The sequence below is a fragment of the Aquila chrysaetos genome, chromosome 6 (genome assembly GCF_900496995.4).
Source record: "Aquila chrysaetos chrysaetos chromosome 6, bAquChr1.4, whole genome shotgun sequence".
In the NCBI taxonomy this organism is placed as follows: domain Eukaryota; kingdom Metazoa; phylum Chordata; class Aves; order Accipitriformes; family Accipitridae; genus Aquila; species Aquila chrysaetos.
In genome coordinates this window covers 15,117,871-15,137,630 of record NC_044009.1, presented here as the reverse complement: position 1 = coordinate 15,137,630, position 19,760 = coordinate 15,117,871, and the positions used below count along the sequence as shown (strand labels likewise).

Here is a 19,760-nt window from a genome sequence, read left to right as displayed (position 1 = left end):
CAAGCTTTCTGTCCCCCAGCTGCCCTCTCCGAGTTTACCTTGGTCAGAAAACTTGGCTCAGAATCTGAAAACTTTTGACAAAGGGTAATTCCAGATTTGTTTAAGTGTTAGATTGTCATATGATGCCAGAGAAAAATTCCCAGCAGTAGGTGCTACTGAAAGAAGGATACAGTCTAGCTACTGTCATTAAATTGAATTGCAAAGCAAAGCTCCCACTGACTTTAGTGGTACAAGATCACAGCCTCAAACCAAGATGGGAAATTGTAAGCTGTGCAGAGGAGACATCACATCAAGAATGTGATGGAGCTGCTGTGTGGCAAAAATAAAGGCACGGGGTCTCTTTCTGCAGCTCTGCTGACTTCAAGAGGATCACATGTATGCAAGCAGCTGCAACAGTGTGGTTTAAAGTTGGGCAAAGGCTGTGAGAAAGTTACTTGAATTTTCCTACAATAATAATAATAATAATAATAAAATTATTATTATTATTATTATTATTATTATTATTATTATTATTATTATTATTATTATTAAACAATGCCTGTGTTTGCTTTCTGTGAATATCCCAGTGAGCATGTTGGCTGCCCAAACAGCACATTTTAAATAACTTTCAGAATATTTACTCTAAGATTTTTGTTGGCATTAATTCCCTCAGCTGTAGTGGACTCCTCTGTTCAGCTGGCACTAAAGACAGAGGGCAAAAGGAACTGTTGAAAAGGCAAGAACATTTTCCTACTAATTCTTTCTCCTTTAAATGTGCCCCAGTGTTGCCAGCAAATATGGGAGTGAGATGAATATAGCAAACCTGATGGGTCTGACTCTGCTCTCTCAACCCTATGTTGGTGTAAATGGTGTAAATTATTCCACTGTGTAAAACTAAGCTACAGTGATTTACATCAGTGTGACAGTGAGCACCTTTCAAAGGTAACTATTGTCGCTTCCTTCTTTTCTCAGAAGTTGGCAGCAAAGGAAACAGAACCTCTCCAGAGACAGCTAGGAGTAAAACTGACTTATTTCAGATCAGCATCAACACTAAAAATTAACTCTTGTTGCCATAAAGAGGAAGTTTCTTGCTTATTGCTAAATCATGCATCGTCCCCTCATGCATCATCCCCTCCTTCACTGCCTTTCAGTGATGCAGGAGAAATGCTACATGAGTCCAGCCTACCCAGTGGGATTACAACCCAGCCTCTTCCTAAGACCTCTCTAGTCACCTTGCCTTTAAAAACAGTAGCAACTTCCTTATGGATTGACTGGATATTATTTAAGATCAGATTTTGTCTTCCTCATTCCAGAAAAGCACTGATTTACTCAGGAGAGGTGAAAGAACTTCATGCAGTGTATGGTCAGAGCATCAATATTGACCCGGTTTATACACTCTTAGCTCTTTTGCTTACCTCTTCCCTGCCTCATATGGTGTAATCAGTTCAGACCAGGGTATGAATTTGGAACTACCTCGGCTAAGGACAAATGTCCGGAAAGTTTCTAAAGCGTGAGGAATAAACAACAACATTTCAATGAGACTCCACTTAGTATTTAAAATGAGACTTTCCACTAAAAGGAGCATGGAGAGAAAAACAAACAAGCAAACAAGTCCCTAAATACATCTGATGCTTGTGCGAATGTCCTCACATTAGTAACGCATTTCACCATCTCTTAATTTTGTGTGAAGGGGTGGCACCTAAGCTGTTAAAAGGATGGAGCCAGTGCAGGAACAGGCAGAGGTCAGAGCTGCAGGCAGGGAACTCAGGAGTGAAAAGGAATTCTGGAAACCTGAACTCAGGTCCCCACCTGCAGCAGGGCTCCTGTGGCACTGAGGCTGAGGCATTTAGGACAGGATCCAATTCACCAGAGCTCACACAACAGGTCTGAGACTGCTCTGGAGTCAGTGAATAGCGAAAGACACCTCCAGAAAGTAACTTATCCCACTGTAACTGTCCAAGGCAGGCAGCAATAATCACCCACTAGACACACCCACTCTTCTCCAATGACATGAAATGAAGGCTAGATGAAGAGCTTAGATTATATTCCTATGCTTTTGATAATTAGAGTTACGTGAGCTCAATTCCAGCTGAACACTCTCTGTGCCTTAGCTCCCCCTGTAAAATGAACAGCATTTCCTCCCCTGACAGGGATGTTACAAAGATCAACATGCTAAAAATCTGTGACGTGCTCTACAAAAACAGATGCTTGTGAAGGAGGGCCATGAAAGCATCACACACAAACAGAAAAAGGGGCTGGGTCTGAAATCTAGCTCCAGACACAAAAGCCGCATTATCTATATATTCCAGCTGCTCTCAGTTACATTAGTGCCAACCCTGTCAAGCCAACAGGATTGCAGGGATGGGAGAATCAGAGCTATGTCCTTCCTGGCCAGGACAGTACGCAACTGAGAAACAGCACTGCTTGACTTCACAAGCCTCAGCTGTGCTTTCAAGACAGGCAGTTAAATCAAATCTTTGCTCACTCAAGGCTGAATTCACTGAGGCACAATGAACAGGTGTCCTGGTTTCAGCTGGGACAGAGTTTATTTTCTTTCTAGTAGCTGGTATAGTGTTACATTTTTGATTTAGTATAAGAACAACATTGATGACACACTGATATTTTCAGTTGTTGCTAAGTAGTGTTTAGACTAAGGGAATGATTTTTCAGCTTCTGATGCCCAGCCAGCAAGAAGGCTGGAGGGACACAAGAAGTTGGGAGGGGACACGGCCAGGGCAGCTGACCCAAACTGGCCAAAGGGGTATTCCATACCATGTGACGTCATGCCCAGTATATAAACTCAGGGGAGTTGGCCTGGGAGGGTGCAGATCACTGCTTGGGAACTAACTGGGCATCAGTCGGTGAGTGGTGAGCAACTGCCCTGTGCATCACTTGTTTTGTATATTCCAATACTTTTTATTGTCATTTTATTATTGTTATTATTATCATCACTATTATTATTTTCTTTCTTTTTGTCCTATTAAACTGTCTTTATCTCAATCCTCCAGTTTTACTTTTTTTCCTGATTTTCTCCCCCATCCCCCTGGGTGGGGGCGGGGTGAGTGAGCGGCTGCATGGTGCATAGTTGCTGGCTGCAGTTAAACCACAATAGTCCTTTTTGGCACCCAACATGGGACTCAATGAGTTGAGATAATGACAAATCTGACTGGAACGTGTTAGAACAAATTTGTTATAAGCATTCATTGTATTGGTTCAATAGTCACTGGTCACAATGTTGATTTATTTGCTTTCAAACTTGGTGCGCTTGTTCTTAAAGTTGCATTACACAATACCTTACTTGCAGTATATGCTCCCTGTTGTGCTGTGTGGTGCTTAGTTGCCAGCTGGGGTTAAACCACGACAACAGGGAACCCAGTGACAACATTTTTATAGTCACTCTCCTTACAATGGGACCTTGTAATTCCTAAGGCAACTCTGGCATGTGTTTGATTACTGTATTTAAATCTCCACCTGTGCTTTTATAATAACCAGAATTTTCTGTCAGAGCTTGCTCTTACCCTGTTGGAATCAATTCTTGTCCTGGAGGTGTAGATGGGAGGAGGGATGTTGAAGCCTTGAGGAACAAGATACTCTTCAGCATCCATCATATCTTCCAGGTCTTCCTCATCAAGAAGGTTTTGGAAGAACTTGCTGTCATTTGGGCTTGGGAGCTTCATACGATCATCTCCCTAAATAGGTTGTATTGAGAGAGGAAAACGGTCAAAAAATGGATTAATTTCCCAAACAGGGAACTTCAGCGTTCTTCATGCCCTGGCAGCCAGGCTGCAGGGACCACACATGCTGCTTTGTTTGTTCTAAAGCACCGCATCCACGTCATTTGTTTTGATTTTTTACTGGGAATATGATGACAGAAAGGGAATAACTGCATAAATCAAGCAAAGTCAGTTTCTGGCATTCTTGTGATCGAGCTTTTATTCTTTCTTCTCTCTTTTTCCCATACAAGCTCAGTTTCTGACCCAACTTCTGTCAAGGCCTGATGTATTTTGTGAAATATCTCCGCTATTTAGGCACACATGGGGAAGAAAAATAACATGGAAACTGCTGTGCCTGGGTGTTTGCTTTATTTTCATTTGTGTTTTTAGGGACTTAAAGGCTAAATTTGCCTCTCATCCATATGGAAAGTTCTGCAGAATGTAACAGAGCTGAAAGCAATAAAAATCAAACCAGGGAACAACAGCAAAAACAATGATATGTATGTTTATTGAAATAGCATCTACAAGCTGGAGAGGCAAATCAGGGCTGCAGGTTACCTGGTGCCACAAAACATCACAAAAGGCAGCCCATGCCCCAGACTCCTAACAGCCCATAGAAATGATGCTAAACTTAACTGCATGGCTAAAGAATGGCCTCCTATTCTGCAAGAATTACTATGCCACAGGTGGAATCCAGCAGGGAATGATGGCTGTGCTATGGGGTGCATAGAGACCAGTTTAAAAGCTCAACAGAGAGCTTGTCATTCTTGATTGCATCTGGGGCGAAGAGGAGTCATAATGGCAGAGATATCAGTGCAATGGAGATACCCTGGTTTCTCCTCAAGAAGCACATGGCCTATATTGTCTAAAAGGATCATTGGAGAAGAAGCCTCACAGGATGAAATATCCACCAGCCTATACAACAGGGGAGGGAAGGGCAGGGGAGAGAAAGGGAGGGAAGAGGTATTTGGAATAGGGAAACATGTCCTATCTAACGAAGTAATTCAATCATTTTCCAGGATCACTTGTATCAGCTGAACTTACAATTTAACAGTGGGGATTACTGCAAGAGAAATTGACATTTCAGCACCACAAATCCTCTTGAGTAGTATTTTACTTTTCAAGTATATTTTACTTCTCCTCAAGCTGAAGGAGAGTAGCATACATTCACACTGTGCAATAATATACCACGAGTAGGCTAGTGTGTCTACACAGCAAAATGAAACACCATACGATGAGACTAGCACTAGACCCTTTAGCAATCAGGAGAAATAGAGTGGCAGTGACTGTACTTCTGGAGGCTCTTCAGCTAGGAATTCTTACATCAGTGTGAAGCTAAGGACCAGCTGGCTGTATCTCTGCCCTGTACTCCTTGATGTGGAGCAGATATAGCATAAGAGTATCGTTACCTGGATCAAACTAATTCCATGCTTTGGTCTCTGGTGTTTCAACATCACCTTACTTCTTTTAATTTTTCATTTTAATTTGAACTGCTTACACACTGGGACCATCTAAGGACCTTACCAAATAATCGGATTCATTTTCTGTGGCTTGAGTCTGAGTTGTAATAAACACATACACAACTCTAGGCTTCTGAAGAATGTAGGAGTGAAAGGACAAAAATTTCCACATACGCCTGCACTCAGGGCATACACAGATCCAGCTCGATGTAGTCAACAGATATGCCCTGCTACCACAGTGTCATTTCATGTGATGAATCATGCTGGTGTGGGTCTATCGCAGGGACTGCGAAGCAATACAGAGCCTACACAGCCTAAGGAGAACACAGAGGGAAGCTCCTCTCTAGCATGAGAGGTACCAATGTGACACAACTCCCTGTCTTCTGAGAAACCCTAATGTTTAGGCTATGAAAAGAAATTTTCTTATGGTCTCAGCAGTGCAGGCTGAGATTCAGCCTAAGCAACTGTAGAATCAAGCAAGTCCTTGGTCTAAAGTAGGTCCACTGTCAGACAAATCTTGTCCCCAGTTTCAGGAGAGAATGCAAAGTAGTCAGTAGCTTGCAAAGCCAGATCTTGTATATGTGCTTATAAATACAAGCTTAGAAAGTGAATTTCAGATTATTTCATTATTTTTATTATTTTTGAGATAATGACACTGGCCATTCTACTTCATTCTTGTATAATACTGCAGTCACTGTTTGCTTTAAGTTCAAGAGCACCTTGAACTTAAGTGATTCAAAGGCAACCCCCTTAACAGTCAGGTTTGGCAGACAGAATTCTTTTTTTTTTTTTCCCTGATGTTGCAGAGTTGCTTACCTGAATTACTAGGTATCTCTGAGGGTCTCGGGCCATTCTAGAGAATTCAGCAGCCAGCTCCTTGAATTTTGGCCGACTGTCAGCATCAATCATCCAGCCTGGGGACAGATGAAAGATGAGAAAGAAAACAGTTAACTGTCAAGGGAAGAAATCATTCAGTTTTTAAAAACGCACAAGTTTGAAGTCTTTGATGTCCCTGATAGCTCTGGCCTAAAGAGAAGTTGCAATAAAGAGCCCAGAGGAATGGAAAGCTAGAACTTTATGATGCATCTAAAATGGAAAACATCTGGTCTTGGCCAGAGAAGACTAGATTGTTCCACACTGCATGGACTTCTTCTTGCTCTGAGGTCCTGTTCCCCATCCCCAAAACAGAGACAGCAACAATGCCTTGCAATTTTCTGTGTCTATCTTGCCCATTTAGATGTTAGCTCTGACTGCCTTTTATTATGTCCAATGCCTAATATAATGAATCTGATCCCATCTGAGTCTAGTGGGTTTATTACAAAGTGACTACTAAATACAATTTTACTTTAACTGACCTACTGTTCCACAGTGACTTAGATTAAAAAGAGCTGTTCAACAGATCTGCAGGATGACTGACCTCACATCCGCCTTTCAGGTAATTCTGCACTCATGTCTCTGCATCATTAACACAGACCTCACACAAGGCATTAGATGCTATTTTAATTGAGTAAGGGTGATTCTTTTGTCCTTCACTCTCCAGGAAACATTCATTAGGAACAACAATTCTCAATCCCTGCTAATGCTTTCTGCAAAACAAGCAAGTAGGTAGTATAGGCAGTCACCACCAGCAGCTAGTTTATCTCAGTGTCAGCTTTTTCTAATGGCAGATCCTATCAGCAGCTTCCCAAGAACATGTTCTCATTTGCTAGGGAGGCTAAACGAAGCAGGCCTTATCTCCTTCATGCCGTTTAACTGAAGAAGTGACCAATACAGGAAAAACAAAGCTACTATAGCTTATAAAGAACTTCACACAAACATTACAGGACTAAGTCCATATGTCTAGCTGTAACTTTCCATCTTCCAGAATATCCCATCTACTTGGACTTCCTTTTGTCCCCTCAGATTCACCCCATACTCATTAGAAATCCTATCAGATGGAACATTTTTGCACTCAATCAACATGAACTCCTTGCACTATTCAGACATTTCCATACCTGCATGCACAGTACAACTTTTTTCAGAAGATATGTTATTTACCTCTTTTTTTTTTCTCTCTTTTAGTGTTTTTGTGTACAAAGCAAAAGGGAAAGGACTATATAAGATGGATGAGATGTCTGTATGTTAATCTCACTTAAATTAAGTCAGAAACACCAGAGAGATGTTCCTAATTCTTTTTAAATTAGAAGCATAGCCTTGGAGGATACTGTCACTAGTGTGGGTATCTTGGAGATAAAAGGGTAAGAAGAAACCATGTGCAGATTGTTTTCCTTTTTTGCTAAAGTAAAAATATTCATAAATTATTGTACTGGACTAAGAATGATAAAAAATTACCCTCTCTGTAGCATTTCTTGTATTAATTTAATTTTACTTTTTATTATTACTTCTGCAATCATCATCCTTGTTACTAACAATAAAACATTCATGCTTTCTTTCCTCAGTATTTGGAACCAGCATTTCTCCTCACAACCTTCACTGGCTGGGTATCCATGTACCATAATTATGTTTAATACTATCTTTTTTTAACATCAAAATCAATTGTCATGGAAATGACAAGGGTTTACAATAACAATCATACAATTCTGACTTCACAGCAAGAATATGAGATACCATCTGACAGTAATAAGAAGCCGAGCTAACTCAACCCTTCATGGCTAAATTCATATCTTTTGCAATTGCAAAAAACGTGCATACAGTATTTAAATGGAATTTACAGTACCTTGGGAAGGTTTTGTTTTGAAGCAGCCTGCTCTATCACCCAGCACTGTGAGAGACTACAGATGCAAATCTTCAAAAACAGTGTCCTTCTTGCACTGAGCATAGGGATATTAAAAGCGACAATTACTTACACTTCACCATCACCATATAAACATCGATAGTGCAGATTGGAGGTTGGGGCAACCGCTCTCCCTTCTCCAAGAGGTCAGGGATCTCTCGAGTTGGGATTCCATCGTACGGCTTCCCACCAAAGGTCATAAGCTCCCAGATAGTGACTCCTAGACAGAAAAAAAAGAGTGTTAATATTTGAGGTCATACTACTCAGATTCCTTCACAATTTCTTACAGCACAGTATTCTGGCCCAGTTCTGGACTGCAATCTCTTCTTCATTACCACTGCCTGTAAAAACACCGAAGTTTGGTCTGCCATTTAAAAAGCTCAAGAAAATGGTGAAACAGCACTTTGTGTTAATCTTGAAAAGCAACTTCCCTCAGTTTTATTGGTGTAAGAAGCAGCGTGATAGATCTGAGGCACAAGAGAAAGGTCTAAGACAAATAAACGGTGGTAAATGGATGCAATAACAAAAGAATGCATCCCACTCTTTTATCATATCAAAATGGAAAATAAATGGCTGAGGTACTCTATTATTTTAAGGGGAAAAAACGCAGATGTTCCCTAACTTAGACCATCAATTCCCCACAAAGGTACAGCACTGAGTAACATTATGTCATTGTCTTTGCCTTGTAAGTCATTCACAGCCACTTGTATTATTTTTTTCCTTAAATCACCTTATGGACTTGAGTTATGATAGTGCTATTCTTCAAAACCAAGATTCTCTTTTTGAATAGCCGTAGGATTTGTTTTGGCATCAGAGCTGGAAACAGAGATCACATATCATAGGTAACAGAATTAATCCCCCAACAAAATCTTAAGTATTGAAAATGCTGCTCTCACACCAGTTTAACTGTTATTTTTATTGCAAAGGTCATTTTAAACACGCCTCTAGATCTATAACTGTATTTTGCCAGCTGTCACGCTAATGTGAGAGGTGATGAGCAAAATTACCATATGTATAAAACATATTTATTTCAGCCTCATTCACCTCTCTGTTGATGTTCAAGAACTGTAACTTGCCAATTGTTTTTGGTCTTGTCCTTTCTGATTATAGATATTCTGGGCTTCCTGCATTGAAAATTAATTTCATAAACAGAGGCGTATTTTTTCCTAAGTGATACGAGGTATACAGAATTTGAGGAGAAAGAGCAGCTTTACATGATTGATTTAACTTTCATATGTTTTTCTCATCTGAATAGAAGAGGGCAGCTAACCAGTCACAGCAGTGTCTTTTGCTGCTACCCACAGGTAAAAGTGAGTAATGAATAGAATTGTACACATTTTTGTTTCAAAATGATATGGCAACAGGAAATGCAAATAGGAGTCCATAGCCCTAGATACTGCTGAAAAATTCCACTTACAAAGGTCTACATGATTTTATTAGTAATAGCTGTACTAGATAAACAGGCACAATAGCTCGTCTGGATAACACTATTAACAACAGTAAATGAACATCTCATTTCTCAAATGTGACTTTTTTTTTGGAGTGTGTGGAGTCCACATGAGCTGACCTGTCTAACCAATTCCCAAGTTTTCTGTGAAATTAAATGGATGCTTGTTTTAGTTAGCTTGGAGAGCTTGTCTCTTTCTCTTCTTTCTCTTGCTTTATTTGCTCTGTATTATGACAAATTCCCTTTTATCTGACTGTAGATACAGAAAGTCCCATAAGCCTGAAAATGTTCTTTGACATTCATGGCTTTTAGAGTTAAGATTTTCAAAGGACTGCTGAAAATTATGGCCTGCAGCTGTATTTTTATGAATCTGTGGCTGAGCTGAAAGAGGCCTCCTTCTGTTGTAATAATCAGCCCAGACCTTACAGCACTCGTCCCAGCAGGGACATCATGATAACGTATTTTAGTGAGCAAGGAAGTAACACAGGAGACAAGTAACAATTGCTGTTTAGAGTTACACATTAAAAAAAAAAAAAAAAAAAAAGACAAGAAAAAGAAAAAAAAAAAAAAGGAAAAGCAAACCCCACTGGAATTAACTCCTCTAGGAAAAGAGGATGTCTTTAACATGGTAACACAAGTTGGTTTAATGCTCTACAAGAGACAAATTTTTAAACTAATCACATGAAGATTTACCATAGCTCCAAACATCACTCTGGTGGGTAAATTTCCTGTAGTGTATGCACTCCAGAGCCATCCACTTAATTGGCATCTAGGGAAAGACAAAAGAAATGTAACCTTAGAAATGTAATATTAAACCAATACAAATAGGTCCTGTATGTGGACATCAGCTTCCTCCCTGTTTCCTTTTTCAACTGCAAGCTTAAAAAAAAGCAGCACTACCCAGCAGAGGAAATGGTTGCTCCTGCCCTCTAGAATGGGGCTTTGCCTCATAAAACATATGGAGGTGAGAAATACAAACCAGTTATCTGCAGAACTTCTCATACCACCCAAATTTTACTGATTCAGATGTAGTGGAACAACTGACTTTTTCATCATACCTGTGTAAAGATGGGAGCAATGTAAAAACCACGTCCAATCCCTCTAAATATGAAGTGCAGCTGAGAAGGTGGAATGCAGAGCTCTTTTGCCTCAACAGTTTGCAAAACCAGACACTGCTATCTCAATTGCTCTCTAATGAGGCTAGTTAATAATGCAGTGTCCATAATACTTCACAGTCCACATAATCATCATCAGAGTAAACAGGCAATGGGGAGAATTTACAGTGCTTAATTTCTAACTCCTATTATTCGTTAGGAACTTAGCCTTCCCAGTTCTCTGTATCATTACTGCAGTGAGAAAAGTTGCTCCTGAAAGCAAGTCAAAAGTCCCAAGTTAGCCTTAGACTCTGAATCACCCTTGGGGGGAGCTCATCTCTTCTGGCAGAGAAGGCTGTGCAGGCAAACACAAACCTAGGTTTGGCATAAGGGTTTGCCCTGTCAAGTTTGTGTTAAAATGAGATTCACAGTGTTTCCTATTCCTGAGCTGGACCTGTAAGGCACAGTCTTGCAGTCCATTAATTTCTAATGGACAGACATTAAAAATAGATTTCTACCTGGCGTGGACTTGTATGGGTCGCCTTTAATTTGGAACTATGGAATATGTACTGGAATAAACCAGAGAGATACATAACTGCACGCAAAATCTGAACAGATGGTGGGTGTAAAAGCAGAGGATGTGTCTTCAAACCCTTATGGAAATACCTTCCATGAAGTTGACTAATGAACATAACCTATACAGTTATGGCAAAAATAGCACTCTTTAATAAAGGTTGGCTTAGCACTTGTAAAGACAGTTCATCCTCCTCCACTAAACTCTGCAGAAATGTACCGCTTTCATTCCCATTAAATACGACTGGGTTGTTCCAAATTTGAACAACTGCTGAAGTAGCAAAGCTGCATTGCTCATCATGGGATAACTTGGGTTGGAAGGAATCTCAGGAGGTCTCTAGTCAAACCTCAGGCTCAAAGCAGGTTCGGCTATGTCGTGGTTTCAGCCCAGCCGGTAACCACACAGCCGCTCGCTCACTCCTCCCGCCCCGCTCCGGTGGGATGGGGAGGAGAATCAGAAAGGAGAAGAGAAAAAAAAAAACCAAAAAAACAAAACGGAACCTGGAGGGTTGAGATAAGGACAATTTACTGGGACAACACACAAAAAAAGAAGTTGCAACAACGACAACAGTAGTAATAAAAGAATACACAAAACGAGTGATGCACAGTGCAACTGCTCACCGCCCGGAACCCGACGCTCCGCCACTTCCCCCACTGAAAGCCGAGAGAGCACCCCCCAGCCCGCTCCCCATTTATATACTGAGCAGGACATCACATGGTATGGAATAGCTCCTCGGCTAGTTCAGGTCAGCTGTCCCGGCTGTGCCCCCCCTCCCCGACCTCCCAGGTTCCTGTAAAAATGAACTCTATCCCAGCTGAACCCAGGACAGGCTATAAGATCAGACCAAGTTACGCAGGGCTTTATCCAGTCTGGACTTGAAAATCTCCAAGGATCGAAACTGCACCACCTCCCTGGGCAACCTGATCAAGCGCTTGATTGACCTCATGGTGGAAAAGTTTTTCCTTTTATCCAGTCTGAATCTGTCTTAGCATGCTCTTAATACAACTTTAAGCTGCAAATGTCTTCTGGATTTCACAGGATGCTTCTCTGGAACTGGGAAGTGACACATCTGATGTGTAAATCCTGCTCCAGAACTCCCAGCGGTGTGACTGGCCTCACAAGTCCAAGACACCACCTAACAGCTGCCAGGGAACAGCTGGTTTGCAAGGACCAGCTCATTTTGCATCATTCACTGGCTGATGGAGGGACGAGGCAGAGGGGTTACTGAAGAGGGGATTAGAGAACTGAAGGAATCAGGGAAAACTGCCAAAACTCCACCTTCCCTGCCAGGAGGTCTCTTTACTGGGGAAATGGGAAAGCACTGGTGACTCCTTTCAAGCCCTTCACCTTATTGACTGAAATGCCTATGCCAAGGGCAGCAGCCACACAAATAAGGCAGCAGCCCATCCAGGAGAGAAGCACATACTGGCAACAGCTGTTTGTCCCAGACAAGGGCATAAGTGAGCACAGAAAAACACAGACAGCATGTAGACAGGAAACAAACCGAACATTCAGGAAAAGGAATGACAGGAGAGGCAGAATCCCTTGGGATTTTGCGACAGGTTGAAATGTGGAATTTCAAGATGTTTAGGGAGCAGCCAGCAGCAGTAGGTACTTACAGCCTTTACTTACAGCCTTCTGAATTTTATAATGTATTTATCTGAAGGCATTAGAAGTGAGGTGAGGCACTATATGGATGTTGTGCGGTATGCTGAGAAGTTACATGGGAAAATGCCTGGTTTCAAAATTATCCTCAAGCTAGCTTTTTAGTGGCCTGGCATTCAGCATGGTATTGGAGACATGGATGCAAGAAATAGCATACGCAGACTCTTCCAATGTGATAGAAGAGGTGGCTCTTTGCTGAGCATATGTAAACTTTCATACGCTACAAATACAAACAAGTTCTCTGGCCTTCCTTTTTGTTTTCTGGAAGACTACTTGTCTGGGAAAATGGGACTGTAAGTTATTGAGGTCCATATGACCAAAGAAAGGAGTTGGCAGGAATGCCCTACAACATCCGTCCCTCATTGAACTGACTTCAGAAGCCTTCAAAACAAGACACAAAATGGAACATCTGAACAAAACCTAATTCTGAGTGTGAAAACTGTTCAGACAATTATATTTCGGCACCTGGAGAAGCTCACTGAGCAAAAAATGAGTGGCTTTTATGTGTGCTGTCACAACACAGCTCTTCTAGAAGACAGGGCTTTGCTAAGTCACTGACAGACTTTCTTACACAGGTAATAGTCCCATAGGAATACACTGCCCTAACAAGTAACTTCAGGAGGTTTGTCACAGTGTGATATATTTAATTCTAGACTTGTTCAGTACTCACCTTCCCTCCATCAGCATTATACTCCTTTTCATCCCCTTCCAAAAGCCTGGCCAAGCCGAAGTCAGTGATCTTCACATGGTTTGGTGATTTCACCAAGACATTACGGGCTGCTAAGTCCCGGTGGACAAGTCTCCTCTCTTCCAGGTACATCATGCCCTGAAGGACAAAGAACAGTAAAATAATCTTAATGAGTCTTACACGATTTTTTAGAACTACTTTTCACTGGTGACATGTAAAATTTCTGGGTCCCTTATTAGTATTCACACTAAGAAAATGGCCTAGAGGGCAGAAGTTCAACACTGCCCTTGCTGTGAGCAGGAGGTGGGATTAGATGACCTTAGGTTCCTTCCAAAGCAAACAATTCTGTAAGATTCTATGCTAATTGCCAAAGGAAAAAAAATCAACAACAAAACACATAGATATCTCCTTTGCTCGTGCAAGTTTAAAATCTGGAAATGTAAGACAAAGAAATATTACGGCCCTTATTTTTCAGACAGGAAATCTGAAGATTGTAAAAAAATATTCAACTTAGCCAGAGCCCCACAGAAGTTAGGCCAGACTGGGAAACAATCCCAGCTCTTCTATGTTCCAGGCAAGTGTCTTCAATTCAAGATGAAGCTTCTTATTCATCTCCAAATGCTTTTAAAGTTGGACACGAATTTTCACTACCCTCAGTGGATTAGAAGGAAAACAATTCTTTATTCCAAGTGCTGCAACCCACTTGCCTTTTCACTCCCTTAAAATTTTGCATGTAGTATTATAATAAGACACTAGATCAATGGCCATTTTTTTTATGAGCATATATATTCCGTTAGAGGTACTTTTGTTAACAAGCCCATCCAGCTGCCTTTAAATATAAGCTAACATATACTCCAGCTGCCTGGCCTTAACCTTATTCTTACTCTGATAAGAGACTAACCATCCACCATCAGTACGAAAGTTTACATGATGCTTTGTGACACTGAGATGAACACCAAAGCTTGGTCTTATTAATTATATGACACACAAAGGATAGTCAGGCAGGGTTACAAGCCTATAATTTAATTAAAAGGCATTTATGACATTAACCATCATTATAAGAACCTACAGATGAAATTACACACTTGATAATTACCCTTAAGGTATCTCTTAATATATTAGCTCTGTATAATATATATGGTAATTTTTAAAAAGTCATTGCTGAATACCGAAGAGATCATATTATCCCATAATACAGATGATAATTCAGAGAGTCACAGGTAGTGATTAAAATAACCAGGTTACTCAGTGTCACGGGCCAGATTTTATTCCCTTTTACAGCGTGCTAAGTTCACATGAACCTATCCCCATACATACAAGGAGGACAATGTGTATGAATAAGCCACAACTCATGGTTACTGGGCCAGAATGTAGCTCTTTCTTGACAGAAAGTGGATGTCTGTACAAAAAAGCATCCAGTGAAGCTCTGAACTGCTGTGGCTTTTAGGTGAAAAATTTCAGTGCAAACACCACTAAAAGATTTGAAAATACGTGAGACAACATTTGGCATAAACACTATTTCATTTTTAATGTGGTAGGCTTTGCTGCAGTCAACATGAAGGTGGTTTGAAAGGGGACACAGGGACTCTTTGGCATAAAGCAAATGGAATTATTTTTTAAAAGCACTGCTCGTTGAAGCAAACAGACCCTCCTGCCAATTGCAAATCAATACTTTTGGCTGTTGAACATCAGAACTGTAAGTCTTTGAAAGCATAAAGTTTTTTTGACATCAAATTAAAACCTGTAGAAAAAGGACAAATAAATCTCATAGGTCAAACAATCGGGAGTCACACAACAAACACACCATGAAACCAGAGGCACCATCATGACTTAGCACAAGAATTACCTCCTGAAGAAATCCAACCAGAAAAAGACAACACAGTCAATAGCAATGACACTGCGTAATGGAGGAAAAGCAACCACAAAAGTAAGTGGCACTGTAAAATTCAGGCAGATGGGGAATTCATATAAATCCTGTTTCACATCTCTAACACTGAACAGTAACCGCAAAGGGCTTCAAGGCAGTGTCAAAATCGCTCACAACAAGTAGTCTGGGAAGTAGGTGGACTACAGCAACCTCCCAATCTCGTGTCCCTCCTCTTCACCTGGGGGTCTTGCAGCCAAGTCTGCTGAGATGTCTGCAGGTAGGTGTCAACCAACCTGTCTGGACGTGCCTCAGAAAGCCACTCAGAGAGCACCATGCCCGTGCTGTGTTGGGCTGAACAGTGCGTGCAGGCGGGCAGGGCTCTGCATGCTTTGCGGAGCAGCCTCTGGCCCACAATCACATGTCCAGCTTTGCTGCTCTTACAGACAATGAATCTAATCTTAAGGGTGGCTTCAGGGTGCCCTTAAATATACCACATAGTCATTCCTCCCACATCTAAAATTATACTGGTTCTTTGCAGTTCCTTACAGTGCTGCCCTTGAGGCCAGGATTGCAGTCATGTGCAAACAGACAGGCGTCCTTGTCCTTCCCCCAAACACTTCTCTCCTGCAGCTCACAATCTCTTCCTCCACCTTCCACGGGATTAAGCACCTCTCTTAAGTCTTGCATCTTTCACTGCAAAGGAGCTCCTCCCCGCAGAAAGTTTCAAGGTGCTGCTTACAATTCCTTTCTACTCAGTTAAGGAAATATCTCAAATTTTTAGAATGAACAGAAATACTTCTAAAACATCATAGATTTGAGAGAACTTCCAATATCCTTATTTGGTCAAAATTGTCAATACCTCAGAATAAGCGGGGGAGAAAAGAAAGGTCCAAACCTTCAAACAGATCTTTGTGGGCAGAATCTGATGAGGACACAAGAACCCAGAGAATTTGATGAGAGAATTCTATTGGTATCAGAATACATTAGACCCGAATAAAATTGTCATTTTAAATAGATTAATTTGCACCTATCAGCACTGAAATGATATGAAGATGTTGCAGATTTCTTTTGGCAGAAATGAAGAAATAGAATTTCTGTCTTGTTAAAACCAAAATAGATGACCTGGACCAAGGCTTTAGCCTCCTGTCTTTAGCTAATGATGGCAGGAATGCATGGTAAGGTGTCCAGAAACATCCTTCACTGAAAGAGTTAAATGATCAAACCCTTAACCGTACCTCCTTGGTCTTATTCTACCTTCTCTACATATCTAATTTCCAAGCATTTTTTAAACGTGTAGGCTAACACTTTAGGATGTTTCACTGTTTATTCTCCTCATTCACTTCCATTTATCTCGATCTTGTGCTATTATTTAATATTATCTTAGTAAGATTATATTTTATTCAACCTAACTTCATACTCTCTTACGAACTAGAAAGATGTGTAATCACCAACCTGAATACTGCTCCTAACCAATACCACACCTGGTTTTCTTTTCTATCCAGAAAAAGGGCAGAAATAGCTGTCTGTGTATCATTGAACTTACAGTTTACTTCACCTCTGTCAAACAAGCTTCTCATGGCTTTTTCCCCCCTGTGTTACCTGCAAAGCTAAAAACAACCCATGTATGGTTGACAGCTACAAAATCCTCTGCAGGTCCATGACCTGCAGAAATGTAGATCCTCTTAGGAATAGCCAGTGTAAACATGTTCGATTTTCCTGATACCCTATCAACAAGTTTTAAAGGTGGATGGTGGAAGTATAAGAGAAAAGGTGTATATATTTATATATTTTCAATAAATGAGATTATACAAGCAGAATGAAAACAGTCTAAAAATAGGAATCCTACAGTATTCACTACAGCAATGCTGTCTAAACATTTACTATGCCAAGAATCATCATTTGAAGGCATTTTTGAACCTGGCAGGGGAAGTGCTCTATATGTATCTCTAATCTTTTTACATGATACAGAAGTACAATAACAAAAAAATACTCTCTGCATTACACGGCTGGTGCCATCACCACCCAACAAGCCCATGATCAAATACCAAGAGGACATTTTATGAGAGTTGCAAGACAAAACTACAAGTGACCCTAGACCCCGACAATGGAAAAAGATCTGTTTGTAAAAACGACGCTTTAAAGCCTGATCCAAAAGACACTATGCTGTGCCACTTGCGGTGTGATCTGTGAGGCTGGGGAAATGAAGTGCCCTTCAGGACTTGTGCAAATGAGAGCTATGCAGATCCCATATAATTATCAAAGTATAAAATGTCCAGTCCAGTTAATAAGAAACCCCATACTTTAGTATACATATTGGAACATCCACAATAGGGTGGGACTTTTATGCTGAAATCACTGAGAGGAAAAAGTTCAACATCAAGCCATTAAGGATCAGTTGTCTCATTATCTCTGAGCCCAGATTCATCTCTCACAAACACAAGAATCAGCCATGACCTAGCAATCACTGATACTTCCTCATCACAGTCACGACAGAGGTTTCCTCACAGAGAATGCCACTAGAAACGCAATTACTGCTGGGATCCCTTAACATAAAACCACTCTCTGAATCGGCACCTAATGCTATTAAGAAGTCAGCCACTGCAAACAGCTATAACACCGACAAATTGAGGAATTCCCTCTGGAACTTCAGGATGAGTGAGGAATAGCCTTTTATCTTTCACAATTGTGCCCCTTATCCTCACCCAGTACCAGCATGACTTATGAAGACAAACCTGTGCTATATGGATCTTTACTTAGACGTACACAGCAGTAAAACCACCTGTAGTCTAGATCCCTTCTACCTGTGTGATTATGCAACTGTGAAAATGTAAATTCTACTTTCAGAAGCAGACACAAACGCCCTTTCCAGGACTTCGATTAGTGTTAAAGGTCTTTTATCCTTGCCCACACAATTACTAACCAGACCTGCCCATGTGTTTATACATTTCACACAAGGCTTGCAACAGCGCCAGGGAAACTAATAGCAATGCTGAGGGGTAGTAGAATAGGCTTGTAATAAGCCAAGATGGCTTTGTTCAAAGAAGGGAAGTGGACAGGAAAGATGTAAACGGCCACTAGGAGCTTAACACCAGTAAGAATATCCTGCCTGTCACTTTTCAGCCATGATAGTTTTCTATGTAATAACTAGGGGAAAAAAAACCAGCAGTTTTATTAGCCGAAGTGAATCCTGCTCTCTACCCATCAGTTTACTCTCAGAGTTGGCTAGAAATAACAGAGAACAAAAATTATCTTGTTGAATAGACTAAAAGTTAGTCATTAAGAGCTATAAAAGAAGAAAGTCTTTCCCAGTTTTATTATGGAGTGTTTGTGAAGTCTCTGGGATTGTGGATAGACAGATTTGGTATGGTCATTTCAGGTACACTCATGCTCTTTTCACAAGAAAAATGACAGACCTGAAAATGAGGTAACATGCTGTGGAAACAAAGTGAAGTGGGACAGTGGAAAGGAGACTTTGTGTCAAAAAATCCATGGGAGGACAGAAGACAATGATATGGGACAGCTTTCTGATCTTTCCAAGTGCTGAACTGCACTAGAAAGTATCAAAATAGGTTCATAAAGTATTAGGACTTCTAGTGCTGCAGACATCTACAGAGGAGTATCATAAAAGGCGGGCTGGTGGTGGAATAAAAGAATAAAGGGATTTTTTGAGAAAACAAAACAACGTTTTTCTGCAAAGTTATGGGTTTGTCTCCTAAGATCTCCTGCCTTTAAGACATGGTTATAATTTGCTGTTTTCTTACTTTACTACCAGTGTTACTTTCTGCTGCTGTCATTTGTCTCCCAGTTCCTGAGGGTAGTTTTTGAGCACAGCCTCCATTTGTAGAGCTCAGAGTGTAAGAGTTGCAAGCATAGACTGTTTCAGATGCTGTTATTTGATTTCCTTTACTTTTCTGGACTTTTCAGAGTTCTACCTGTCCACAAGGATGCTTCTGGATTTGTTTCAAAGGTGGCAGCTGCCGTTCGGGGAATGTCCAACTCTTTGAATTCCATGAGCCTTGTCTGAAAGCTCCTTCCATTAGGTGCCTGTACCTCATTTCCAGAAAAAAGGTATTCATTACTCAGGACAGAATTTAAGCAGGTATGTAAGTCGTTAAATGCAAAGTCCCTTTGGGATAATTACCAGAGATGAACTGAAGTGTGCTGAATCACTAACGAAAGTTTAAGTATATACATATGTCTTTGCATGATGCAAGACATCATTTTGCAAGACAATTCAAATTAAAAAAATAAAGACTGTCACCTGCCCCAAAACTTCAGCAATACCAGCAGATGTACTATAAACACTTTTTTTTCAGTGTGACTTTTTGCTGTTTTCTATAATAAACGTTATTATCTCCCTAAATAGAGGGATCGTTGATCTTATCCATCCAGAAATTAAGAGCAGCCTGCCTTTCTTCGATAATAACTTCCACCCACCAAAGCCAGCACATATGGCAGATTCATCAAACAGGTAAGTGAAGGAAGAAAATTTCAAGTCCA

General features: G+C 40.7%; 1 protein-coding gene across 10 annotated transcripts in view; it reads right to left on the bottom strand.

The window, feature by feature from the left end:
- Window positions 1–19,760, bottom strand: part of ERBB4 (erb-b2 receptor tyrosine kinase 4) — a 649,063-nt gene that overhangs the window by 28,196 nt on the left and 601,107 nt on the right. For all 10 annotated transcript variants that reach the window (XM_030018184.2, XM_030018186.2, XM_030018189.2 and 7 more), the window contains 5 exons: window positions 13,376–13,531; window positions 10,066–10,141; window positions 7,999–8,145; window positions 5,969–6,066; window positions 3,498–3,668 (listed from right to left, as the gene is read on the bottom strand). In XM_030018184.2, the coding sequence (XP_029874044.1) occupies window positions 3,498–3,668; window positions 5,969–6,066; window positions 7,999–8,145; window positions 10,066–10,141; window positions 13,376–13,531 (648 nt within the window). The remainder of the gene's footprint in view (window positions 1–3,497; window positions 3,669–5,968; window positions 6,067–7,998; window positions 8,146–10,065; window positions 10,142–13,375; window positions 13,532–19,760) is intronic.